Source organism: Thamnophis sirtalis, unplaced genomic scaffold, assembly GCF_051295495.1.
Source record: "Thamnophis sirtalis isolate CommonGarterSnake01/CBP01778 unplaced genomic scaffold, rThaSir2_p1.2 scaffold_4, whole genome shotgun sequence".
Classification (NCBI taxonomy): Eukaryota; Metazoa; Chordata; class Lepidosauria; order Squamata; family Natricidae; genus Thamnophis; species Thamnophis sirtalis.
Window position 1 is genome coordinate 127,559,729 of NW_028261384.1, and position 22,771 is coordinate 127,582,499.

Here is a 22,771-nt window from a genome sequence, read left to right on the forward strand (position 1 = left end):
TTGCTTGATTGTCAGAAAATTTCTCCTTATTTCTAGGTTGAATCTCTCCTTGATCAGTTTCCATCTATTATTTCTTTTCTGGCCTTCAGGTGCCTTGGAAAATAGCTTTACCCCTTCCTCTCTGTGGTAGTCCCTCAAATATTGAAACACTATTATAATGTCTCCACTGGTTCTTCTCTTCACTAAAGTAGCCATGCCCAGTTCCTTTAACTCATCCTGGTTGCTCTTCTCTGCACTTTTTCTAGAGTTTTTTTTATAGTGTGGTGACTAAAACTGGATGCAGTATTCTAGGTGTGGTCTTACTAAGGCTTTATAGAGTGGTATTAGTACCTCAAAAGGTGGCTCAATGACTAAGGCACTGAGCTTGTCGATCAGAAAGGTCAGCAGTCTGCCCAGCTTCTCCCAACCTAGCAGTTTGAAAGCATGTAAAAAAATGCAAGTGGAAAAATAGGGACCATATTTAGTGGGAAGGTAATAGTGTTCCATGCACCTTCGGTGTTGAGTCATGCCGGCCACATGACCATGAAGAGGTCTTCAGACAGTGCCTGCTCTTTGGATTTGAAATGGAGATGAGCACCTCTCCCTAGAGTCAGGAATGACTAGCACATATGTGCAAGAGGAAACTTTAAATGTACCTATTAGTACCTCATTTGATCTTGATTGTATCTGTTAATGCAGTTTAGGATTGCATTGGATTTTTTGGCTGCCGCTGCACACTGCTAGCACAAATTTAGCTGGTTGTACAATAAGACTCCAAAGATTCCTCTCACAGTTACTGCTATTAACCCTGGTTTTACCCAGTCTATATGTGTACTTTGGGGCTTTTTTGTCTATGTGTAAAACTTTACTTTTCTTTACATTGAATATCATTTTGTTAGATAGGGCTCAGTATTCAGATCTGTCAAGGTCCATCTATCTATCTACCTAATTTCAAGGAATTGGAATCATCAATAAGTTTAATGAAAAATGGGATGCAGAAACCCATGCTGAGGTCTGGATTCACCAGAGTTCATAACAAGAGAGTTCTATCTAGAAGAATATTTCAGTTAACATTACCAATGTCCGAGTAGCAAAATAGTGTACCAGTGAACCTAACAATGGCACAATGAAGGAATTGTACAAATAACAATCCTCTTTATTTACAGAATGATGTTCTTGAAGAAAAGTTTTAGGAACTGTAAAAAGTAATTTTTTCAAATATAACATTAACTCTTTTTCTGCACTGTCTCTAACTTTCCTTTTCCTTAATGACTGGGATAAGAAAGTATGTTGCAAGCAAAACTTAATCCATTTTTGCAAAAGATATCTGAATCCTTTATCCATTAAAGAATTAACAACCCTGCTGAAACTTATTGAATCAAGTAAAAAATGATGTCTAAGGAGATTCAATTATAACCTCATTGGAGAAAGACAAAATACAGTATTGTTCAAATAATTTTCTTTATTAGATGCTCTCTTTTATTCAGATCAGGCCTCACAATGATGATGTAGCATTTTGGGGAAAAGATACAAGATAGAAGCCCAGCACCAGAGGCCAAGAGGGAGAAGATCTCCACAGCCACTGTGTATTTCCCTTTGGTGCTCACATAGGCAGGGATAAAGGACAACCAGACATTGCAAAAAAGAAACATGCTGAAGGTAATAGACTTGGTTTCCTGGAAAGTGTCTGGTAACTTCCTAGATAAGAAAGCTGCAATAAAACTGACCATAGCCAGGAAGCCCATAAAAGACAAAACACTACAAAACATAGCAACTGAACCTTCATTGCATTCCACAACAATTTCAGAAACAAAGGACTGCATATCAACATCTACGAAAGGGGGTGAGGTGGCCAGCCACACAATACAAAGAAGGGTTTGGATGAGGGAGCAGGAGAGAACAATGGAAAGAGCCAGTCTTTTCCCAACCCAGGTCCTCATGTTTGACCCTGGCTTGGTGGCCATAAATGCAAGAATCACAGTGATGGTTTTGGCCAATATACAAGAAACAGCCACTGAGAAGATGATCCCGAAAGCAGTCTGTCTAAGGAGACAGGTCACCGCCATGGGTCTGCCAATGAAAAGCAGAGAACAAAGGAAAGAGAGAAGGAGGGAGATGAGTAGGGTGTAGGAGAGGCTGCGGTTGTTGGCTTTAATGATAGGGGTGTTGTGGTACTTCAGGAATATTCCTAGTACAGAAATTGTAGTAAAAGAAAGAATAATGGCCACAGTCATCAAGCTGCTTCCTAATGTTTCTTCATAAGAGAGATAAGTTATATATTTGAGAAGGCAAAAATTCTTCTTATTGTTGGGATACTGATCTTCTGGGCACTGGAAGCATTGGTCCATATCTGAAAGCAACAAAAGATAGAAAGAAAGAAAATAAGGAGATGCTTGAGAGGCCACCAGTCTGATAATGGGGATTTTAAGAACTTATTTTAATGTTAAAATAAATGATTCTCTGGGAAAAACAGAACTAAACGGTGTACAAATGTAACTCATAATAATAGTAATGGCATTCTCCGTTTATGTGGATTTCTACTCAGATGAAAATAATTGACCAAGGTCCATTTTACATGTAATTTTTTAATGTCCAGAATTTGGACTAAATTGTCAATTCCTAAGAGTGTCCCTGTGAAACAAGAAGTCCTCTAATTGCATTGCTTAGTGAGCATAATCTCATTTCTCCCCATTGTGATCATTAACTGGGAATTGTGAATCATTAATTACATATGCACCCAATCAAAAACATTCCAGGGTTGGTGCATTGCAGGCCTGAGCAAAGATCTCCAACTATCTATCTCCTTTCCTCAAAGTCCTTTTGGCTACCCTGCACCCTGCTGTGTGTGTGTGTGTGTGTGTGTGTATTGTGTGAAGCCTCGGGAGGAACCAGCATTCATTCACTTTCTAGCAAGCACCAGAATTTGTTCAATTCCCAGATTCCTTATGTCACAGTTGCAAGCAGTAAACCTTCTCATATGCACCCCTTCTACTTGTGAATATGATAATAAAATCATATCATCAACATAGAGCAGGCTGTTACAATATGCATTTAGGATCATCAGAATATGAACCATGGGCTCCTTCTTTAACCTTGGCAAGTCATTGATTTATAAGCTAAATAATAATGGGGACAGTATATACCTTTGCCGTACCTCTTTATTTGTGTGAACCCTCTTAATCCGAGCCCCAATTACCCTATACCACACCCTAAAAAAGGTACTTCTGTAAAGGGCTTTAATCAAAGGCAGCAGTCTAGGTTCTATTTTAAGATATATCAGTTTACTCCATAGTACGTCTCTGTTTACCATATCAAATGCTGATGTGAGGACTATGAAAGCAGCAAATAGGGGTCTCCTCTTATAGGCATATTTGGCAATTCAATGGTTCAAGATAAAGTAGTTATCAATAGTGGATTGGCTTTGTTTTAAACCTGCTTGTTCTTCTGCAAATTCATGGTCTTCCTTTGCTCAGATTTCAATTCTATTTATTTTGTCCTGTGCTCTTTTATCCCACTACATGCATGGGATCCTTTACAAAGCCGAGGTGGCGCAGTGGTTAGAGTGCTGTACTGCAGCCACTTCAGCTGACTGTTATTTATAAGAGCCGAGGTGGCGCAGTGGTTAAATGCAGCACTGCAGGCTACTTCAGCTGACTGCAGTTCTGCAGTTAGGCTGTTCAAATCTCACCGGCTCAGGGTTGACTCAGCCTTCCATCCTTCCGAGGTGGGTAAAATGAGGACCCGGATTGTTGTTGGGGGCAATATGCTGACTCTATAAACCGCTTAGAGAGGCTGAAAGCCCTATGAAGCGGTATATAAGTCTAACTGCTATTGCTATTGCTACAAAGGTGTGTGTTCCAGAGCAAGATCTCCAAAGTAAGCTGCAGTGCCTTTTGAAGGTTTTTTGATTATTAGGTTTATGAAGTGCAGCTTTACAAAAGGCTCAGGAAGCCACATGTTCACCAGAGAGCTTGCTGGAACTGGGTATGTCTAGTTTGATGAACAGAAAGACTAGGATTGACATAATAGCAGTGTTCCAACATGTCAGTGGCTGCCAGAAAGACGAGGGAGTCTAACTATTCTCCAAATCACCTGAGGCAGGACAAGAAGCAACGGGTGGAAAGTAATCAAGGAGAGAATCAACTTTCCAAATTTCCTGACAGAACAATTAATCAGTGAAACAACTTGCCTCCAGAAGTTGTGAATGCTCCAACACTTGAAGTTTTAAAGAAGATGTTGGATAACCATTTGTCTGAAGTGGTGTAGGTTTTCCTGCCTAATCAGGAGGTTGGACTAGAAGACCTCCAAGACCATCCAAAACTGTTATTCTGTTAAAAGAATCCAGGCTTCTCTGCTTCAGCAGCAGTAGATGGGCACCAAATGAGAAAGGTTGGTGTAAGGGAAAATTGTTTGAATTCAACCAAAGTTTCAAAGGGCATCAAAGATGCCTTAATAGGGATGGTATTCAATATGTCCTTCCTCACTATTTTTACAAACTTTCACCTGACGGTAGATCACAGGAGAGGAAAAGAACTTTCAAAAGAAAAACTTTGGGTCATGTACTCCATTCTTTCTGGCAAAGATGCAATACTGTGTTATGAAAAGTTGTATATACAGTAGTGGCCAAAATTGTGGAAACTGTTTGGGAAAAGTGTATTTTTGAGGTTTGATGGCTAATAACACCACTTTCCTTTTGAGTAATATCATAAAATTATATATCAGTGGAAAGATAATTTAATCAGGAATGTAATGCAACATAAATTGTTCCATTATCTGTATTCTATGAAAAGGTATAGCCAAATAACCAGCAAAAAGAAGCACAACTTGCTTAGGTTGATATCAGGTAGCTTTCTTTCATCTGATTGTAGCCAATGAGCATGAGTGTTTAGAGAGCCAATCAGATGTCATTTTGCTTTGCCAATGAGCCAATTAAATCCCAGTAGGATTCAGTTATTGATGTCATCTATTGAAGCTGAGAGGAGGACATTTCTCAGTGTGTTATGTAGTTGCTGTCAAGTTGGTTGGATTTTTTTGTGTGTTCTTTCATTTAGCGAGCTTGTAAAATGTAATAAAATTAAAGTAATGGTGCAAAGAGTTCACTGGTCACCAAGAAAGTGATTTAAAATAGTATTATTGAGTGAACAAGGCTATCGTTACAAAGAAATTAGAAGAAAAATTGGTGAAAACTTAACCAAAGGTGGCATTTCTAAGTTTTTGAAAAGGTATAAAGAGACTCAGTCACTACAAAACCACACTGGTAAAGGAAGAAAAGGTGCACAACAGAAAGTGACAAGAGAAGAATAAAAGAGACTGTGCCTACCTGAATGAAGAATATCATCTGGGTGTATACAAAATGAAATGGTGCAATGCAATATGAAGTTGAGTGTGAGGACTGTTCCGTGCAGACTGCAGGAATTTGGCTTACTGAAACAATTTTATCTCTCAAACAAAGATTGCAAAAACTAAAATGGGCTGATTATCTAGACAGAGGATATATAATTTTATGGAACTACTCAAAAACAAAAGTGGTAGCCATCAAACCTCAAAAATACCATACACTTTTCCCAAAAGGTTTCCACAATTTTGGCCACCACTGTATGTAAGAAATTGAGTAACATATTAGAATGATGGCTAACATCTGGTATCTTTCACAACATCTCTTACTTGTCTGATTTGTGATCTTTCCTTGCGGGCATGGAATGCAATCATAGCAACAAAATGGTTCTCCTTCTTTGGGGGTTTTTCGGTAACCTGAAGGGCAATTATCATTACATATGGAGAGAGGTAATACCTGTCCATGAAAGAAATAAAAATATATTACTATATATGGAAACAGTGTTCATAGATTATCATTGAAACAAGATGAGATAGTGCTTCTCTTGGAAGTGTTGCAATAAGGCTAAGAGGATAACATCCAGTTGATGTTTCAGCTGTTTCAGGTAGTACTTCTGTGAATACACCTACATTATAAAATTTAATGACACCATTTTATTATTGCAAGATTTACCTTTGGGTCCTATAGAACCTATCCTTAGCAGGACTCACCAACCACTCCTATGAGTGAAGCAAACCAAAGCAAAATAGAACATGTATTTTAGCAGAATACTCACTTGACCATAAACTTAATAAATACATAGACTGATTTCCTCTGCTCTTGGGCAGAATGTTTTCTCTTAAGAATCAATAGAATATGATGAAAATGCAGTAGGTTTATGTGAATCTCCTTAGAAATTGGGCAAAGTAATAAATCAATGTGGATGTGAGATGAATTCTACCTGATTGAACCCAGTGGGCCAGATGATATTATCCTCTGAAATGGTCAGCAGGTGATGTGAGAGTCCATCTCGATCTATGCTTCCCACCTTAACTCTATGGAAGGATTGGTTTGGGAAGGTGACCCAGTTTATGATGTCAAATCCTCTTACATATTCACCATGTTCATCAAAGGAAATCTTGTCCCCAGCACTGTTGTTAAATGAAACACGTCTCAAAAAATGGTGAAGCTAGACAATAGGATTGACAAAATGGGAAAAGACATAAAACCATGATATGAACATTTATTGTTAATGTTTTGCTTCTTTATTCTAAAACAAATAATTATTAAGTATTTGCAAGCTTAATCTCTGAACAGATTTCTTACATATTACAAAACATTTATTTAGTTCTTATGGACAACACATGGTGTGTTTTGCTTAATATATTTAAAATTACCAAACCAATACAAGTCTAGGTAAGGATCTTGAACAATTACTAACAGTACTTTTTTAAAGTTATCTTGAATCTCAGTTACCATATGTTACTGTCAAAAATAGACCTACATGACAAAAATAAATTTTCATCACATCTCTGCTCTTTTCCAAAAGTATATGATAATAGTATGAAAATAAAATTTAAATAAATCAATAATTAAGGATGAGCAGGTAACTTTATGAAAACTTATGCTGATACAGTGGGAAGGATATATGATAATAGCTATAATGTGTAACTTATGTATTTAGATGTAGATTAGAATAAGGGCTATCAATAGTAAACCTGAAAATAGAAAAAAATGGCTATTTCTGAAAAATCAAAGCTATAGTTCAATGTAATGCTTACAATAGGCAATAATTCCTATAAAATATTTTGTTAGAAAGCCCAACTGAACTAGAGAAATATGTTTTTCTGTTCAGAAATGAGTCATGATCTCAATATATCTGACAGAAACATTAAGTCATAAATCTAACTGGTGGGGCTTTTTAAGATTTCTTTCAAAAAATTAAAAAAGAATGGATCAGAAGGTTTAAATTGGACTAGATTTCTTTCTCTGCCCAAATTTTTCTTGTTGATTAATAGTGCAAATCCAAAACTAAGTAAAGTTATGCAATGATTGTTATCTCTTCTTTGAATGATAGTGGAGAGATGCAACATGGAGAAAAATTCAAATGAAGAAACATAACTCACACCCAATTTGGAATAAATTTTGGGGGGAATGGCATCACACTGGATAAGAAATGAAATCTAGGATAGTTGTAGAAATGAAAATAAAATTGCTAATTAAAAATATACAGAATATAAAGTAGGGAGCAACTGACTCCAAACATTTTCCCTGTTGGTTTGAGCCATAGATATTCATATATGCATATTCATATACGCATGCACCTTGAAGGGAAAAAATGATATAATGTTTCCTTGAAAACAAGACCTCGTCTTATATTTTTATTTGCCACCAAAAAAAGCACCAGGTTTTATTTTCAGGGGGGATGTGGTCCACTGTGTGCATCACCTGTTATTGGCTACAGGAAAGCCTTGCTGGCTGAAGAAAAAATGGGGCGAGGTGTGCGAGGCCTGGCTGCAACTATTTGAAGGTAAGCAGTAGGGCAGCTCCATCACCACCCATTCCCATCCTACTTTTTAACCCATGCACCTTGGAATGGATGGGGTTTTAATTAGGTCTTTTTTGGGGGGGTAGAGCTTGTATTGGGCGCACTTGTAAAAATCAAGCTAGGACTTACTTTCTGAATAGGTTGTATTTTCAAGGACACACGGTACTTCTTCATGGAAATATGAAGATTTCTGGCCCAAACATCTCACCATTTTTTCTTTAAGCACACAAAAGTGATAATGTTACTGTTCTATCAATAGATATAGGAAGATAACTTGCACTATTCCGATAAGGAGATTTACCTTCCACAACTGTTGTTTCAGAATTTTCCATGTCATTCCTGATCTTTGCTGGTCTGTGGATGAATACAGGGTATGCAAAGCATATGCAATTGCATAGACAGCATTGTAGGCACAGTAACTGTGGGCAGTCATCCTTCCTTCAAAAACAGTCATGGGAAGAGCTTCCAGCTTCTCCTCTCCAGTGCAGATATTCTGGTCCACTGACTCAGTGGAAGACTTTATAATCACACAATCAAATAACTGTTGCCACATTTCTTTCAAGAAGCCATCTTCTTTTTGCAGAAGAACGTTCCTCATTTGAACAAATCTTTCAAATCCTGACACTTCCTTGGATTGAACTGCCAAGGATATAGCACCATGGAGGAAATCCATGCTCCAGTTTCTTTGAAACAGGGCTGATGTAAAATCCACATCTGCAGTCATGATCCAAACCTTACTTTTTCCCCCTGCCATATCATCATATTCTCCAATTTCAAGTACAACCCGTAAAAACACTATACTTTGAAATTCTCCATGAAAGATAATAGCATTAGCTCTGCTATTAAACACAAGACTCATTTTTACACGTGTTCCCTCCAAAAGCACATCAAGCTCATCTAACACCCCACCAGGTAATTCTTCAATGAAATCAAAGCAGATGCCATGCTGTGAAAACAAAGGTAATATCTTCCTGAGCAATAATTCTGTTTGACTGCCAATGCTGCTATATAATATGCCAATCCATGTCCATTTTAAATGTAGTAAGACCTGAAGAATCCCATCATATTGATAATCAGCATTGGGGAACATCGAATAGAAGGAAATTGCCTGATTTATTCTCTTCATCTCTGGAGCAGAAGAATAGGCAAGCTAATAGAATATATTTATAAAGGAAGAAGGACAAAAACATGATAGGACAAGGATTTGTTTCAGATTGTAATGATTAAAAAATGGTGAGACTCTAGAAACTGGGTAGAGAAGAGCAAGAAAGACAATTAGTGGATTGGAGCCTAAAACATATGAAGAACAGTTGTTGGAACTGGGTATGTCTAGTTTCATGAAAAGAAGGACTAGGGGTGACATGATAGCAGTGTTCCAATATCTCAGGGTTTGCCACAAAGAGAGAGTCAAGCTATTCCCCAAAGCACCTGAGTGATTGGAATGACTTGCTTCCAGAAGTTGTGGGTTCTCCATCACTGGAGGTTTTTAAGAAGAGATTGGCCAGCCATTTGTCTGAAATGGTGTAGGGTTTCCTGCTTGAGCAGAGGGTTGGATTAGAAAATCTCCAAGATCCCTTCCAATTCTTTTGGAGGACATTGTGACATTTCTTTTTCTTTTGCTGTAATCCCCTCACTGTATTGTGATTTCTCAATATGCACTGCCTATCTTTGACTGAAATCACATCATCCTGATAGTAAATAATGCCTTTTATACACTCTTAAATGGAAGCCTGGTAATCAAAATACTTAATTATGTAATTATTAAGGGAAAGCTTTGTGTAATTCATAATCATAACTTGAATTTCAAAATTCATAGTCAATCAATCAATCAATAAACCAATCAACCTATATATTGGCCTATTCCCTTACTCAATTCAATATTAGGTTTTCACTTTTTATTGTGTTTAATTAGTGTTCAAATAAGCATTCTGCAACCAAAATCCTTTTGTAGGTAACAAGATAGAGGATTATAAAAGATTTCTTCTGTGTCTCCTGTTTCATGAACAAGATCTACCTGTACAATCTTGTATTTACTCAAAATAGTTGCTATGTCAAGAAAATAATTTGAGTTAGGTCCCCCAACGACTGCTATGAGATAGTTGTTGAAGTCACATTTGTAGTTTGGGATGAATCTGCCTGGTGTGCCTAGGATTTCCATTGCTGCTGCATAGGTTAGTTTTGGATAAAAATAGTTGTTATAGATGTTGAAGCCCAGGGTCACATTGGTTAAGATCTCAGGATTTCCATTGATCTCCTTTACAGCAAATACCAGAGCCAAGATGTGTTGATAGGTCTGAGTTAATAATCTGCAATTCCATTCCAAAATAAAAATAATTCAATTCATAGCAAAAACATTGGAAATGTAATATTTTACATTAATATGATGCTACCATTAATATGAAAGCAGACAAATAGTAGAAAAATAAACTTACCTTTAATCATACTTCTAAAAAAATATTCTGAATGACTCCATCATATAGTTAATGCTAGCCGCTTTAAACCTCAATCATCTTCATGATATACATACATACATACATACATACATACATACATACATACATACATACATACAACTATCCTAAAAATATAATTTTCAGGTGTATCTATGAAAGAAGAGAGAGACATCACGATCTATGGAACTTAAAATATATTATCCATTAATGATGTATAAAGGCAAACATCTCTTCAATGGTTGTTTTTACACTGATGTTAGCAGAGGCTAACGAAAGCTAAGTGGATAATATATTTTAAGTTCCAGAGATGAATAATTCCTTCTGGTCTTTGAAAAATACAAAGCTTGGAAATTTCTCTGGGAAAACTTTTTTCTATAATTAGTTTATATATGTTATATTTTATCAGGTTATTGACCACAATAAATATTCCCTCTCTCTCTTTCTCCCACTCCTTCTAATCTCTTTCAAATATCTGTCCACAGACCTCCAACCCCTCCAAAAAAATAAGTAAGCTATACTATCATCACTTCTGATTATTATCACAACAGAGACATAACATAGGTCTAAAGATTTAATTACTTACATATATTCAAGAAAAATATCTTGAAAAGGATGCCTTCTGAATGAGATCTTGTCCGAAACAACAAAGCTGTTAGAAATTATGCCACCAAGAATGAAGTGTCCTGGTTCGTAGTATTTATGAACAACTGAACTGGGATCACTGTTTTGGCATTTTGAAAAAGAAATTTTGCAAACTCTTATAGGAAGCATCCCTAATACCAACATCCCAACTGTAAGATATGAAAATATGTTTTTAAAAAGTCTATTCCCTTCTCCCATGATGGAGGGAGTAACCAGGATTCACTGGAAAGCCTTCCAGCTACTGAGCTACAAGTTTCCTGTATTTATAGTTGCAAAGGCCAAAGTGACTGTTGCATTTTAGAGAGAATTGCCATGTTGAAAGGAGACATCAATCAAGATCATAAGACAGGTCAAATGATTACCTTACCAGAGTTCTTCATTATTCAAACCAGTGAGGAAAGAAATATGTTTATCCGGGTGTTGCACAGAAACTCCTCAACTTATTCCCAGGATGCAATTAGGCCAGGTTTTGCAATGACTTCCCAAAGATTGCCAGGGGAAAACACTGATCACAACAGATGAGGAACTTTTGAAGAATGTTTTCCATGAGATTCACAAGAAGTTAGGAAATCTTGTTTGCATTTCTGCATTGCAATAAAATAGGGCTATATCCAAACTGCTCTTCCTTTTAAATTAAAGTTAAAGGTTCCTCTCGCACATATGTGCTAATTGGTTCTGACTCTAAGTGGCGGATTCAAATCTGAAGAGCCAATGCTGCACAAAGACATCCCCATGGTCCTGTGGCCAGCATGACTGAATGCTGAAGGTGTACATAATGCTGTTATCTTCCCACCAAAGATGGTCCCTATTTTTCTACTTGCATTTTTATATATTTTCCAACTGCTAGATTGGCAGAATCCATTATGTGGCGCTAGGGATCAAACTGCTAAACTTCCAATATTTCTGATTGATAAGCTCTGTGTCTTAGCTATTGAGCAACCATGTCCCTTCTTTTTATTTTATATGTTAACAAAATAGTCACCCCTGAACAAAAAAGAGAATGCAAACTTCCTAGTGGACAGCTGGTTCTGCTTTTTTTTTTTTTTGATGATGATGTAGCTATGGGTTCCTAAACCTACAATGGCCAGAGTAGAAGTCTACAGCCCCTGGAAGATTTCTGTAGTAAAGAAAGACTGGTACTAAATAATCCAAAACCCAAGTTATCATTGCCAAGAGTACATTTCCTTTATCAAAATACTGGAACACTATCCAACCTTTGTAATCTGGAATGACCCAATTAGATCTAATTTTGAAAAAGTAGGTAAAAAGGTGAAGGACAAACTACATGAGTGTCAAACTCAATTTCATTGATGGCTGCATAAAGTTTGTGTTTGACCTCAGGGAGCCAAGGTTGGCATGGCCAGGCTGGATGTGGCCACCTCGACGTCACTCATGTTGAGGGCATCTGTGGTGGCCAATGCTAAGGCAGCACTTCACCCAGACCCTCCCTCTCATTATAATCTCCCTCTCTCTTTTCTTCCTTTCTTTCTTCATTCCCTTCTTTTTCCTTTTCTCTTCCTCCCCCCCTTTTCTTCTTTTTCCTTCCTTGCTCATTTCCCATCTTTCCTTCTTTTTCTTTGTCTTTCCTCTTTCCCTTTCTCCTTTCCTGTCCCTTCCTGAATGCTCAAATGCAAAAGGGGAAACATTTCTCCTTTTGTTTTGTTTTTAGTTTGTTTTGCTAGCCCTCTGCCAATGAAAATGGACTCTTGTAACCCTCTGCCAGCAAAAATGGAGCATTTGTTTTCATTGGCAGAGGCACCATGGGCCAGATCTAAGCACCCCACAGGCCAGATCCAGCCCTGGGGCCTTGTTGTTGAGAAGGTGGTGGCCTTCCAGCTTCAGCGTACCTTGGAGGAAGCTAACTACCTTGACCCCTTCCACTCCGGCTTCAGGCCTGGTTACAGCACAGAAACCGCTTTGGTCGCATTGACCGATGATCTCTGGAGAGCCAGAGATGGAGGCCATGCGTCCATCCTGGCTCTCCTTGACCTCTCAGCGGCTTTCAATACCATCGACCATGGTATTCTTCTGCGACGACTGTGGGAGGTGGGGGTGGGCGGCACTGTTCTGCAGTGGTTCTCCTCCTACCTCTCGGACAGGTCGCAGTCGGTGTTGGTAGGGGGACAGAGATCGTCCCCGAGGCCCCTAACTTATGGGGTGCCACAGGGTTCGGTCTTATCCCCCCTACTATTTAACATATACATGAAACCGCTGGGCGAGATCATTCGGAGGCACAGGATAAAATACCATCAATACGCGGACGATACACAGTTGTATCTGTCCGCCCCGTGCCAACTCAATGAAGCGGTGGACGTGATGAACCGGGGTCTTGAGGCTGTTAAAGACTGGATGAGAGCTAACAAACTGGTACTCAACCCGGACAAGACCGAGTGGCTGTTGTGTTTTCCTCCCAACAATTTGGCCGACGTTCCATCACTCAGGCTGGGGGGTCAAAATTTATACTCCTCAGACAGGGTCCGCAACTTGGGAGTCCTCCTGGACCCACAGCTGAGTTTCGACCATCACTTGTCAGCTGTGACCAGGGGGGCATTTGCCCAGGTTCGCCTGGTGCGCCAGTTGCGGCCCTACCTGAACCGGGAGGCCCTCACAACAGTCACTCGAGCCCTTGTGATCTCTAGGCTGGAATACTGCAATGTGCTCTACATGGGGCTGCCCTTGAAGAGCATCCGGCGACTTCAGCTAGTCCAGAACACAGCCGCGTGAGTGATTGTGGGTGCACCACGGTTCGCCCACATAACACCGATCCTCTGTGAGCTGCGCTGGCTACCTGTTGATCTCCGGGTGCACTTCAAGGTCCTACTTACCATTCACAAAGCGCTCCATGGTAGTGGATCTGGCTATGAGAGACCGCCTTCTGCCAATTACCTCCCTCCGTCCCATCAGATCGCATAGAGTAGGCCTCCTCTGAATTCCATCCGCCAGTCAGTGCCGACTGGCGACTACGTGGAGGAGAGCCTTCTCAGTTGCAGCTCCGACGCTATGGAACAATCTCCCCGTGGAGATCAGCACCCTCACCACCGTCCAGGCCTTCCACACAGCCCTCAAGATCTGGCTATCCCGTCAGGCCTGGGGATAAGACTTTACTCTCGCCCCTCCCGAATGTTGAATGAATGTTGTGTTTTTACTGCTAATTATTTTTACTCACATTTTCTTTTTGTGTTTTGTCCTGCACTCCCCTCCCCTATTATTGTAAGCCGCCCTGAGTCCCCTCAGGGAAAAGGGCGGCCTATAAATGTTTAATAAAACTAAAAAAAAAAACTTGCGTTTGATACCCCTGATATACTAAGTCTTTTTCACAATAGAGCTTCATGGACACACCTGCTGCCATAATATATTTAAAGCACAAGCTATTTCCAAATATCATCCAAAGACCTTAAATATTATTAAGTACAGATTCTGTAGAGCTCTATTCTCAGGTTTCTTGGATTATTTTGTTTATTTGTTTGTTTTGCCTTTGATTGTGTGTTAACTCATGGCAACTGCCTGGAGAAGTCTCTTGGAGAAATCTTGCCAATAAGTTTTCTTGGCAAGATGTTTATCATTGCCTCCTTCTTCCTAGACCTATGGCAGATTCCCTCCTCCCCTCTTGCGGGAAAGCCAAAATCCAGAATGATTTACAAAATGTGGACTTCTCATATAGAGGTGTTTTGGGGTGTGGAACTATTAAGAGCTAGGAACACAACTTGGAGCCTTGAGATAGTTCTCCAGGCAAAGCGAGCAACAGTAGGCAACTAAATTTAGGCAGGCCATGAATAAGAAACTCTTTACATTAGCATATTTCCCATTCTTTATTACTTGCCCAGTGAAGAGCTTAACAACTTTACAAATATTGGAGAGAAAGTATAACAATTATCTCTTTTAAAGAAGGAACCAGCATCTGTCTCCTGATCTATTAGGGTGTATGTGCCTTCAATGTCCTTTCTACAGCAGCTGTGCATTTACATTATTGAGTAATCGAAAGAATTTTACTAACTTTTATCCATTTTCAGAAAATGTTTATACATTTTAATTGAATTTTGTATCTTCCTATAAACATTGTATAAATGCTTTTTACTACATATAATTAAGAGAGCAGATTAACTAAACTAAAACTATGTCATTAAGTTAAACACCAGGCAAACTTATTGTGTGTCAGAATGTAGCTGCCAGATTTATCTGCTATAGAACATTACACAAATAAGGCCAATCATGAAAAACTCCATTGCATTTTTTTTTAATCTTTGGGTGATGCACCAAACATAAATAAGGTCAATTGTGAAAAAGTCCACTGCACAATTTTTAGATTTTTAGGAGATGCATTACACTTACTTCAATTACCTTGAAATGGATTATATGATCTAAGTATCTGCCAGAATTAATGCCTCATGAGATTCATCTTACAATTCTAATTTGATGTTGAAGGGAAAAAAGGAATTGCTTAAATAATTCTCTTTATTAGATGTTGACTTTTATTTAAATCAGGCCACACAATGATGATGTAGCATTTGGGGGAAACGATACAAGATGGAAGCCCAGCACCAGAGGTCAAGAGAGAAAAGATCTCCACAGCCACTGTGTATTTCAGGGATAAAGGGATAGGCAGGTATAAAGGACAACTAGACACTGCAAAAAAGAAGCATGCTGAAGGTTATAGACTTTGTTTCCTGGAAAGTGTCTGGTAACTTCCTAGATAAGAAAGCTACAGTAAAAGTTGCAGTAAAACTGACCATAGCCAGGAAGCCCACAAAAGACAAGACACTATAAAACATAAAAACTGAGCCTTCATTGCATTTCACAACAATTTCAGAAACAAAGGAGTACATATCAACATCTACGAAAGGGGGTGAGGTGGCCAGCCGCACAGTACAAAGAAGGGTTTGAACGAGTGAGCAGGAGAGAACAATGGAAAGGGCCAGTCTTTTCCCAACCCAGGTCCTCATCTTTGATCCTGGCTTGGTGGCCATGAAAGCCAGAACCTCAGTGATGGTCTTGGCCAATACGCTTCTTCATGGAAATATGAAGATCTCTGGACCAAATTCAACTTTAAGGACTAGGAATGACATGTGTTCTGATATCTCAGAGGCTGCCACAAAGAATAGGGAGTCAAACTATTCCCCAAAGCATCTGAGAGTAGAATAAGAAGCAATGGGTGGAAACTAATCAAGGAGAGAAGCAACTTATAACTAAGCAGAAATTTCCTTATACTTAGAACAATTAATCAATGGAAGATCAGAGGCTTCTTTTTACCCAATCACTGACCGCAATGTGCCCAAAAGTTCTCCAGCCAGTGTAAGCTGTGCATATGCGAAAATGGTGGTAGTGACTGGAGGTCTTTTTGGCACCCTATGCCAGTGGCTAGGTGGAAAAGTTCAGCAGCAGATTCGGTCCCTTCACAGGGTCACTTTTCTCCACGCCAGAGAAAGGTCAAAAATCATGGAGCAGCAGCCTTTAAGGACAAAGCTGGCATAGCTGCCTACACACAAGTGTAGCCTACCCCCCCCCCATGTCAGCATCTCCCAAAGCCACCACCGTTGCATCCACTGTGGGGATGAGGCAGCCATGCAAACTTCATAGTCACGTGGCTATGAAGGTTGCCAGACTGGGTGTCTCCCTCCCCACTGGGATAAAGCTGCCACTGTTGCAGCTCCTGCAGAGCCACACTCATGTTGATGATTCAATGGGTAGGGGGAACAGGGCACTGCATCCTAGCTTGGGAACCATCAGGGAGCAAGCTGGCAAGGGGCGATGGCAACGGCAGGATCCAGCACATGGGAAGGGTAAGGTTAGCATGCTCCTAGCCATGCTCTGCAGTGCCTCAGTCTACTGGCTCAGGGCAGCAGGCTCAGCTGCAACTCAGATGAGCCAAAGCTCTGGGGAACCCCCCCTCCCCATATGTTGCACACCCCCTCCCAGCCTACACTTGTGCTTCCATGCCATTTTTGGGTGTCTAGCTTGCTGGGCTGCCCCCATCCTGTCCCTGCCCTGGCTGCAACAGCAGTAACTTAAGGAGATGCTAGCCCAGTGGGGAGAGGGCCACCCATGTGGCTGCAAAGCTTGCTGGCTGCTCCCATCCCTGCTGGGCTAATGTCTCCCAAAACAGCTGATTTTGCAGCCACGGCGGGGTTGGGGCGGGGGCAGTACAGCAAGCTAGCTGCCCAAAAATGGCACAGAGGATGGGCAAAGGCTGGGAAGGAGGTGCAATATGCGAGAGGCTCCCCATGACAGCCCCATTTTGCTCCCATGGCTTAGGGCTGCCATTCCATAGAGGAGAATCTCAATGGGCACAAACCTTCCAGGAGGATTCCTGGGCTTCACCTGGCCCTTGCACAGTAAAGAAAAAATTCTTGTGAGTGTGAGGCAATTAACAACTTCTCACACTCACATGAATTTTTTCTTTACTGGCCGGAGCTTTAGTGCAGAAGAGAAGCCACATCCTTTTGTATCCTGTTAAGACCCTGCTTAAGCAGCAGCCACATGCCCCCCATGTACTTCTGCTGCCCCTGAGCCCAGTGCATCCATGTGTGACACCCCACCCATTTTTGGCTTCCTTTTGGAGCAGGAGGCTTTCCAGGCCCAAAACAGGGTGCTGGGAGGGGCTTCACACAATGCCCTTGCATCCCATTTTGGCCTGGAGACCTCCTGGAAGACAAAATGCGGCACGGGGGACACTTCATGAAGTTCCAAAATACTATCTCCTGCATGCACTTTTCCCCCTGCAAAGAAACCCTAATACCAGCTGGCCAGTGGGAGGCGTGCATGCATTCATGGTCGATCTGGGCTGGGGCAATGGCTGGCTCTGCATGCCACCTGTGGCACGCATGCAATATATTCGCCATCACGGTTATATGTTAACTAAATAGTCATCCCTGAACAAAAGGAGAATGCTGGCCTCCAAACATCTACTTAAGTAAGCACAAGATACTAATATATTGTGAGTGCTGGGATACTCAGTATAATAGTGTTTCACTGTATTATTCAAAACCTACTTTTATGTAAGTCACTTCATATTCTATACATATTACATATTATTAGTTTAATTTTAGAATTTACAGTATTCAGTATTTGGTAATTCAAATTATATTACTTACTTTTATCCATTTACAGAAATATTTATGCATTTTAATTGAATTTTTGTGTCTTCCTGTAACCATTGTATAAATGCTTTTTACTAACTTTAATTAAGATAACAGGTTCACTAAATTAAAACAACACCATTAATCTGCATATCAAATAAATATATGCCTGAGAAATCAGATCCTAGATTTATCTGATTTAGAATATTACATAAATAAGGCCAGATCTTTAGATCTTTAGATGATGCACTAGACTTATGATGCACTAAACGTACATACAATCCAATTCTTGAAATGGATTATATCACCTTTAAAGTACCTCTCAAAATGGATGTGTCACGAGATTCATCTGATAATGCTAATTCAATGTTGAAGGAAAAGAAGGAAATTGCTTAAATAATTCTCTTTATTAGATGTTGCTTTTTATTCAGATCAGGCCTCAAAATGATGATGTAACATTTGGGGCAAAAGATACAAACCAGAAGCCCAGCACTGGAGGCCAAGATGGAGAAGATCTCCACAGACACTGTGTATTTCCCTTTGGTGCTCACATAGGCAGGGATAAAAGAAAACCAGACACTGCAAAAAAGAAGCATGCTGAAGGTAATAGACTTGGTTTCCTGGAAAGTGTCAGGTAGCTTCCTAGATAAGAAAGCTACAATAAAACTGACCATAGCCAGGAAGCCCATAAAAGACAAGACACTATAAAACATGACAACTGAACCTTCATTGCATTCTACAACAATTTCAGAAATGAAGGAGTGCTTATCAAAGCTTGGGAAAGGGGGTGAGGTGGCCAGCCACACAGTACAAAGAAGGGTTTGAACAAGCGAGCAGGAGAGAACAATGGAAAGGGCCAGTCTTTTCCCAACCCAGGTCCTCATCTTTGATCCTGGCTTGGTGGCCATGAAAGCCAGAACCACAGTGATGGTTTTGGCCAATATACAAGAAACAGCAACTGAGAAGATGATCCCAAAAGCAGTCTGTCGAAGGAGACAGGTCACTGTCATGGGTCTGCCAATGAAAAGCAGAGGACAAAGGAAGGAAAGAAAGAGGGAGATGAGGAGGGTGTAGGAGAGGAAGCGGTTGTTGGCCTTAACGATGGGAGTGCTGTGGTACTTCAGGAACACTCCTAATACAGAAATTGTGGTGAGAGAAAGGATAATGGCCATAATCATCAAGATGCTTCCTAGTGTTTCTTCATAGGAGAGGTATGTTATATACTTGAGAAGGCAGAAATTCTTCTTGTTGTTGGGATACTGATCTTCTTGGCACTGGAAGCATTGGTCCATATCTGCAAAAGCAAATATAAACATAAAATGAAGATATAGTTCACGACCATTTGTAGGATGGCAATTTAAAGGACATATGTTGGCAATGTATTTGTTTAAACCAAATTGTTCTGGGAGAGATAGAATGGGGTAGTAATAACAGGATAGTCTCTTCATGTGGATTTCTGCTTGGATGAGAGTAAATAACTAAGGTCCATTTTGTTTATTATTATTTTTTAAAAAAACATATATTTCTCAATGATATTGAGGGACCTTCCTACAAATGAAAAAGAAAAGGTTCATATTGAGATCATTTAAATTCACATTAGAAAGGATTTCAAAGGTGCCTTAATACAAGATGTATTCAATATTCCCTTAACCACTATTTAAAAAAAATAGTTAGTAAATCACAAGAAAGAAAGAAAGAAAGAAAGAAAGAAAGAAAGGAAGGAAGGAAGGAAGGAAGGAAGGAAGGAAGGAAGGAAGGAAGGAAGGAAAGAAAGAAAGAAAGAAAGAAAGAAAGAAAGAAAGAAAGAAAGAAAGAAAGAAAGAGGGGGGAGGGGGGAGGGAGAGAGAAAGAGAGGAAGGGAGGGAGGAATGAACAACTTTTAAAATAACAAGTTGGCTGAGACATGTAAGTGATGGAGGACATCCAGTATCTCTCATAATCTCTCTGACCTGTCTGGTTTGTGATCTCTCCCTGTGGACATGGAATGCAGTCATAACAGCAAAATGGTTTTTCTTCTATTTTGGTCTTTCTGTAACCTGGAGGACACTTATCATTACACAGGGAGAGGGGAGATACCTGCCCATGAGGGAAATAAAAATGTTTATATATTATTCACAGATTGTTATTACAATATCGAATAGAGTAGAGTAGAGTGGAGTGGAGTGGAGTGGAGTGGAGTGGAGTGGAGTGGAATAGAATAGAATAGAATAGAATAGAATAGAATAGAATTGAATAGAATAGAATAGAATAGAATAGAATAGAATAGAATAGAATAGAATTCTTTATTGGCCAAGTGTAATTGGACAAAGAAGCAATTTGTCTTTGGTGCATAAGCTCTCGGTGTGCATTAAAAAAAGATACATTTGTCATGAATCATAAGGTTAATGATAATCATAGGGTATAATTAAGCAATCAAATCATACTAGGAAACAATCAAATTGTAAGGATACAAGCAACAAAGTTACAGTCATACAGTGATGAGTGGGAGGAAATGGGTGATAGGAACAATAAGATTAATAGTAATAGTAGTGCAGACTTAATAAATAGTTTGACAGTGTTGAGGGAATTATTTGTTTAGCAGAGTAATGGCGTCCAGGAAAAAAACTATTCTTGTATCTAGTTGTTCTGGTGTGCAGTGCTCTATAAAGTCATTTTGAGGGTAGAAATTGAAATAATTTATGTCCAGGATGTGAGGGGTCTGTAAATACTGTCACAGTCCTCTTTTTGACCTGTGCAGTATACAGGTCCTCAATGGAAGGCAGGTTGGTAGTAACTGGTTTTTTTTTTCCAGTTCTAATTATCCTCTGAAGTCTGTTTCTCTCTTGGTGAGTTGCAAAACCAAACCAGTCACTTATAGAGGTGCAGATGACCTCTATGATATTTTGAGATTATTATATCATCTGAATCAGGGAGATTCCCAACCTCCTTGACACAGATAATTAGGCACCCAGAAATGTAAATAATTGAAAGCCCAAGAAGTAACCAGAGTAAGAAGATGGACTCCTTACTAGATGTTTCAGCTGCTGCAGGTTGTGATTCTGTTAGCTCGCCTAAATTATGAATTTAATAATACACATTTTATTATTACAAGGTTAATGGATCATAATGTCTACATATTGGGTCCCTACCCTAAGATAGCTCTTGGCTATTGACCTAAACCCTAAAAGGACTCAGATTAACCAACAATCTATGACTGAAGCAAAACAAGGCAAAATAAAATATATATTTTTTTACCAGAATATTCACTTGAACATATACTAAATATATGAGGTAAACCAAAAGGTAAAGGTTCCCCTTACACATATGTGCTAGTCATTCCCAACTCAAGGGGTGGTGCTCATCTCCATTTCAAAGCCAAAGAGCAAGAACTACCTGAAGACATCTCTTTGGTAATGTGGCCAGCATGAATAAATGCCAAAGGCACACAGAACGCTGTTACCTTCCCACCAAAAGTGGTCCCTATTTTTCTACTTGCATTTTTACATGCTTTCAAACTGCTAGGTTGGCAGAAGCTGGGACAAGTAACTTGATTACGCTAGGGATTTGAACTGCTGACCTTTCTGAGCAACAAGCTCAGCATCTTAGCCACTAAGCCACCACGTCCCTTCTAAATATATACACAGTCTTATTTCCTTAGTGCTTAGTCAGACATTTTGTTTTCTTCAGATGAAAATACTCAAACAAAAATAATGCAGGTGTGTTAGGTTCATGAGTTAGGAATCTCCTTGTAACATTGGCAAAGTAATCAATCATTGTGGACATGATATGAATTTTACCTGATTAAACCAGGTAGGCCAGATGAAGTCATCCTCCCTAATGGTCAGCAGGTGATGTGAAACTGGGTCTGGATCTATGGTTCCCACCTTAACTCTAAGGAAAGACTGGTTTGGGAACGTGACCCAGTTTATGATATCAAATCTTCCTACAATTTCTCCGTTTTCATCAAAGGAAATCTTTTCTCCGGCATTGTTATTAAAGGAAACTCCTTTCAGGAAATTGTGAAGCTAGACAGCAAGGGGGAAAAGGTTGGAAAGGAGATAAAAGGTTTACTCCTAATGCTTTGCAAAATGTTTACGTTACCAGTATGATCAATGCCAGGTAAGAGTAAAAATCTGCAAGGAATGTTACCCAATGGAGACAATCCAGCATGGAAATAAGGTTCAAATGAAGGAAAAGAATTCACATCCAATTTGGAATAGCCTTATTTTTGGGAGAATTGCATTGCACTGAGAACTGGAACTTAGGTTAGCTATGGAAATGAAAACAAAATTGTGAACTAAAAATGTACAGAATATAGAGAATGGAACAGCACACTCCTACCTTTTTCTCTGCTGATATACATGAGCTGCATACATTCATATATGCAAACTATTTGAATGAAAGATTGGTTCAATTTTGTGGAAATAAGAAGATCTCGGAGCCCAAATATTTCACAATTATCAGGTAAACACACACACACAGATAGACAGGCAGACAGAGACAGAGAGAGAGAGAGACAGAAAGAGACAGAGAGAAAGAGACAGAGAGTGACAGAGAGAGAGAGAGGGAGGGGAAAATGATAAAATTACTGTTCTAGCAACCAATATGGTGAGATACCTTGCATAACTCTGCTAAGGAGATTTACCTTCCATGACTGGTGTTTGCTATTGTCATGTTTCCATATCACCCCTGGTTTTTGCTGGTCTATGAATGAATACAGAGCATGCAAAGCATGAGCCACAGCATAGACAGCATTGTAGACACAGTAACTGTGGGCAGTCAT

The 22,771-nt window shown here is 39.5% G+C and overlaps 1 protein-coding gene across 1 annotated transcript; it reads right to left on the reverse strand.

Annotated features, from left to right (window-relative positions):
- Positions 1–1,427: 1,427 nt before the first annotated feature.
- Positions 1,428–22,771, reverse strand: LOC148046471 (vomeronasal type-2 receptor 26-like). Its single transcript, XM_087714764.1, has 8 exons — positions 22,634–22,771; positions 21,786–22,013; positions 19,959–20,085; positions 19,129–19,303; positions 9,856–10,147; positions 8,143–8,787; positions 5,644–5,770; positions 1,428–2,329 (listed from the first exon to the last, which is right to left on the reverse strand). Exons 1-8 carry the CDS (start codon positions 22,769–22,771, stop codon positions 1,428–1,430), a joined length of 2,634 nt encoding a protein of 877 aa, XP_087570890.1.

Excerpts from the sequence above, each read along its gene's own strand:
- LOC148046471 (XM_087714764.1), bottom strand. The coding sequence starts at position 22,771 with ATGACTGCCCACAGTTACTGTGTCTACAATGCTGTCTATGCTGTGGCT. Across the intron at positions 20,086-21,785 it reads GGCCTACCTGGTTTAATCAG|GTATCTCCCCTCTCCCTGTG; the intron begins GTAAAATTCATA and ends CCTCATGGGCAG. Across the intron at positions 19,304-19,958 it reads AGAGATCACAAACCAGACAG|ATATGGACCAATGCTTCCAG; the intron begins GTCAGAGAGATT and ends TTGCTTTTGCAG.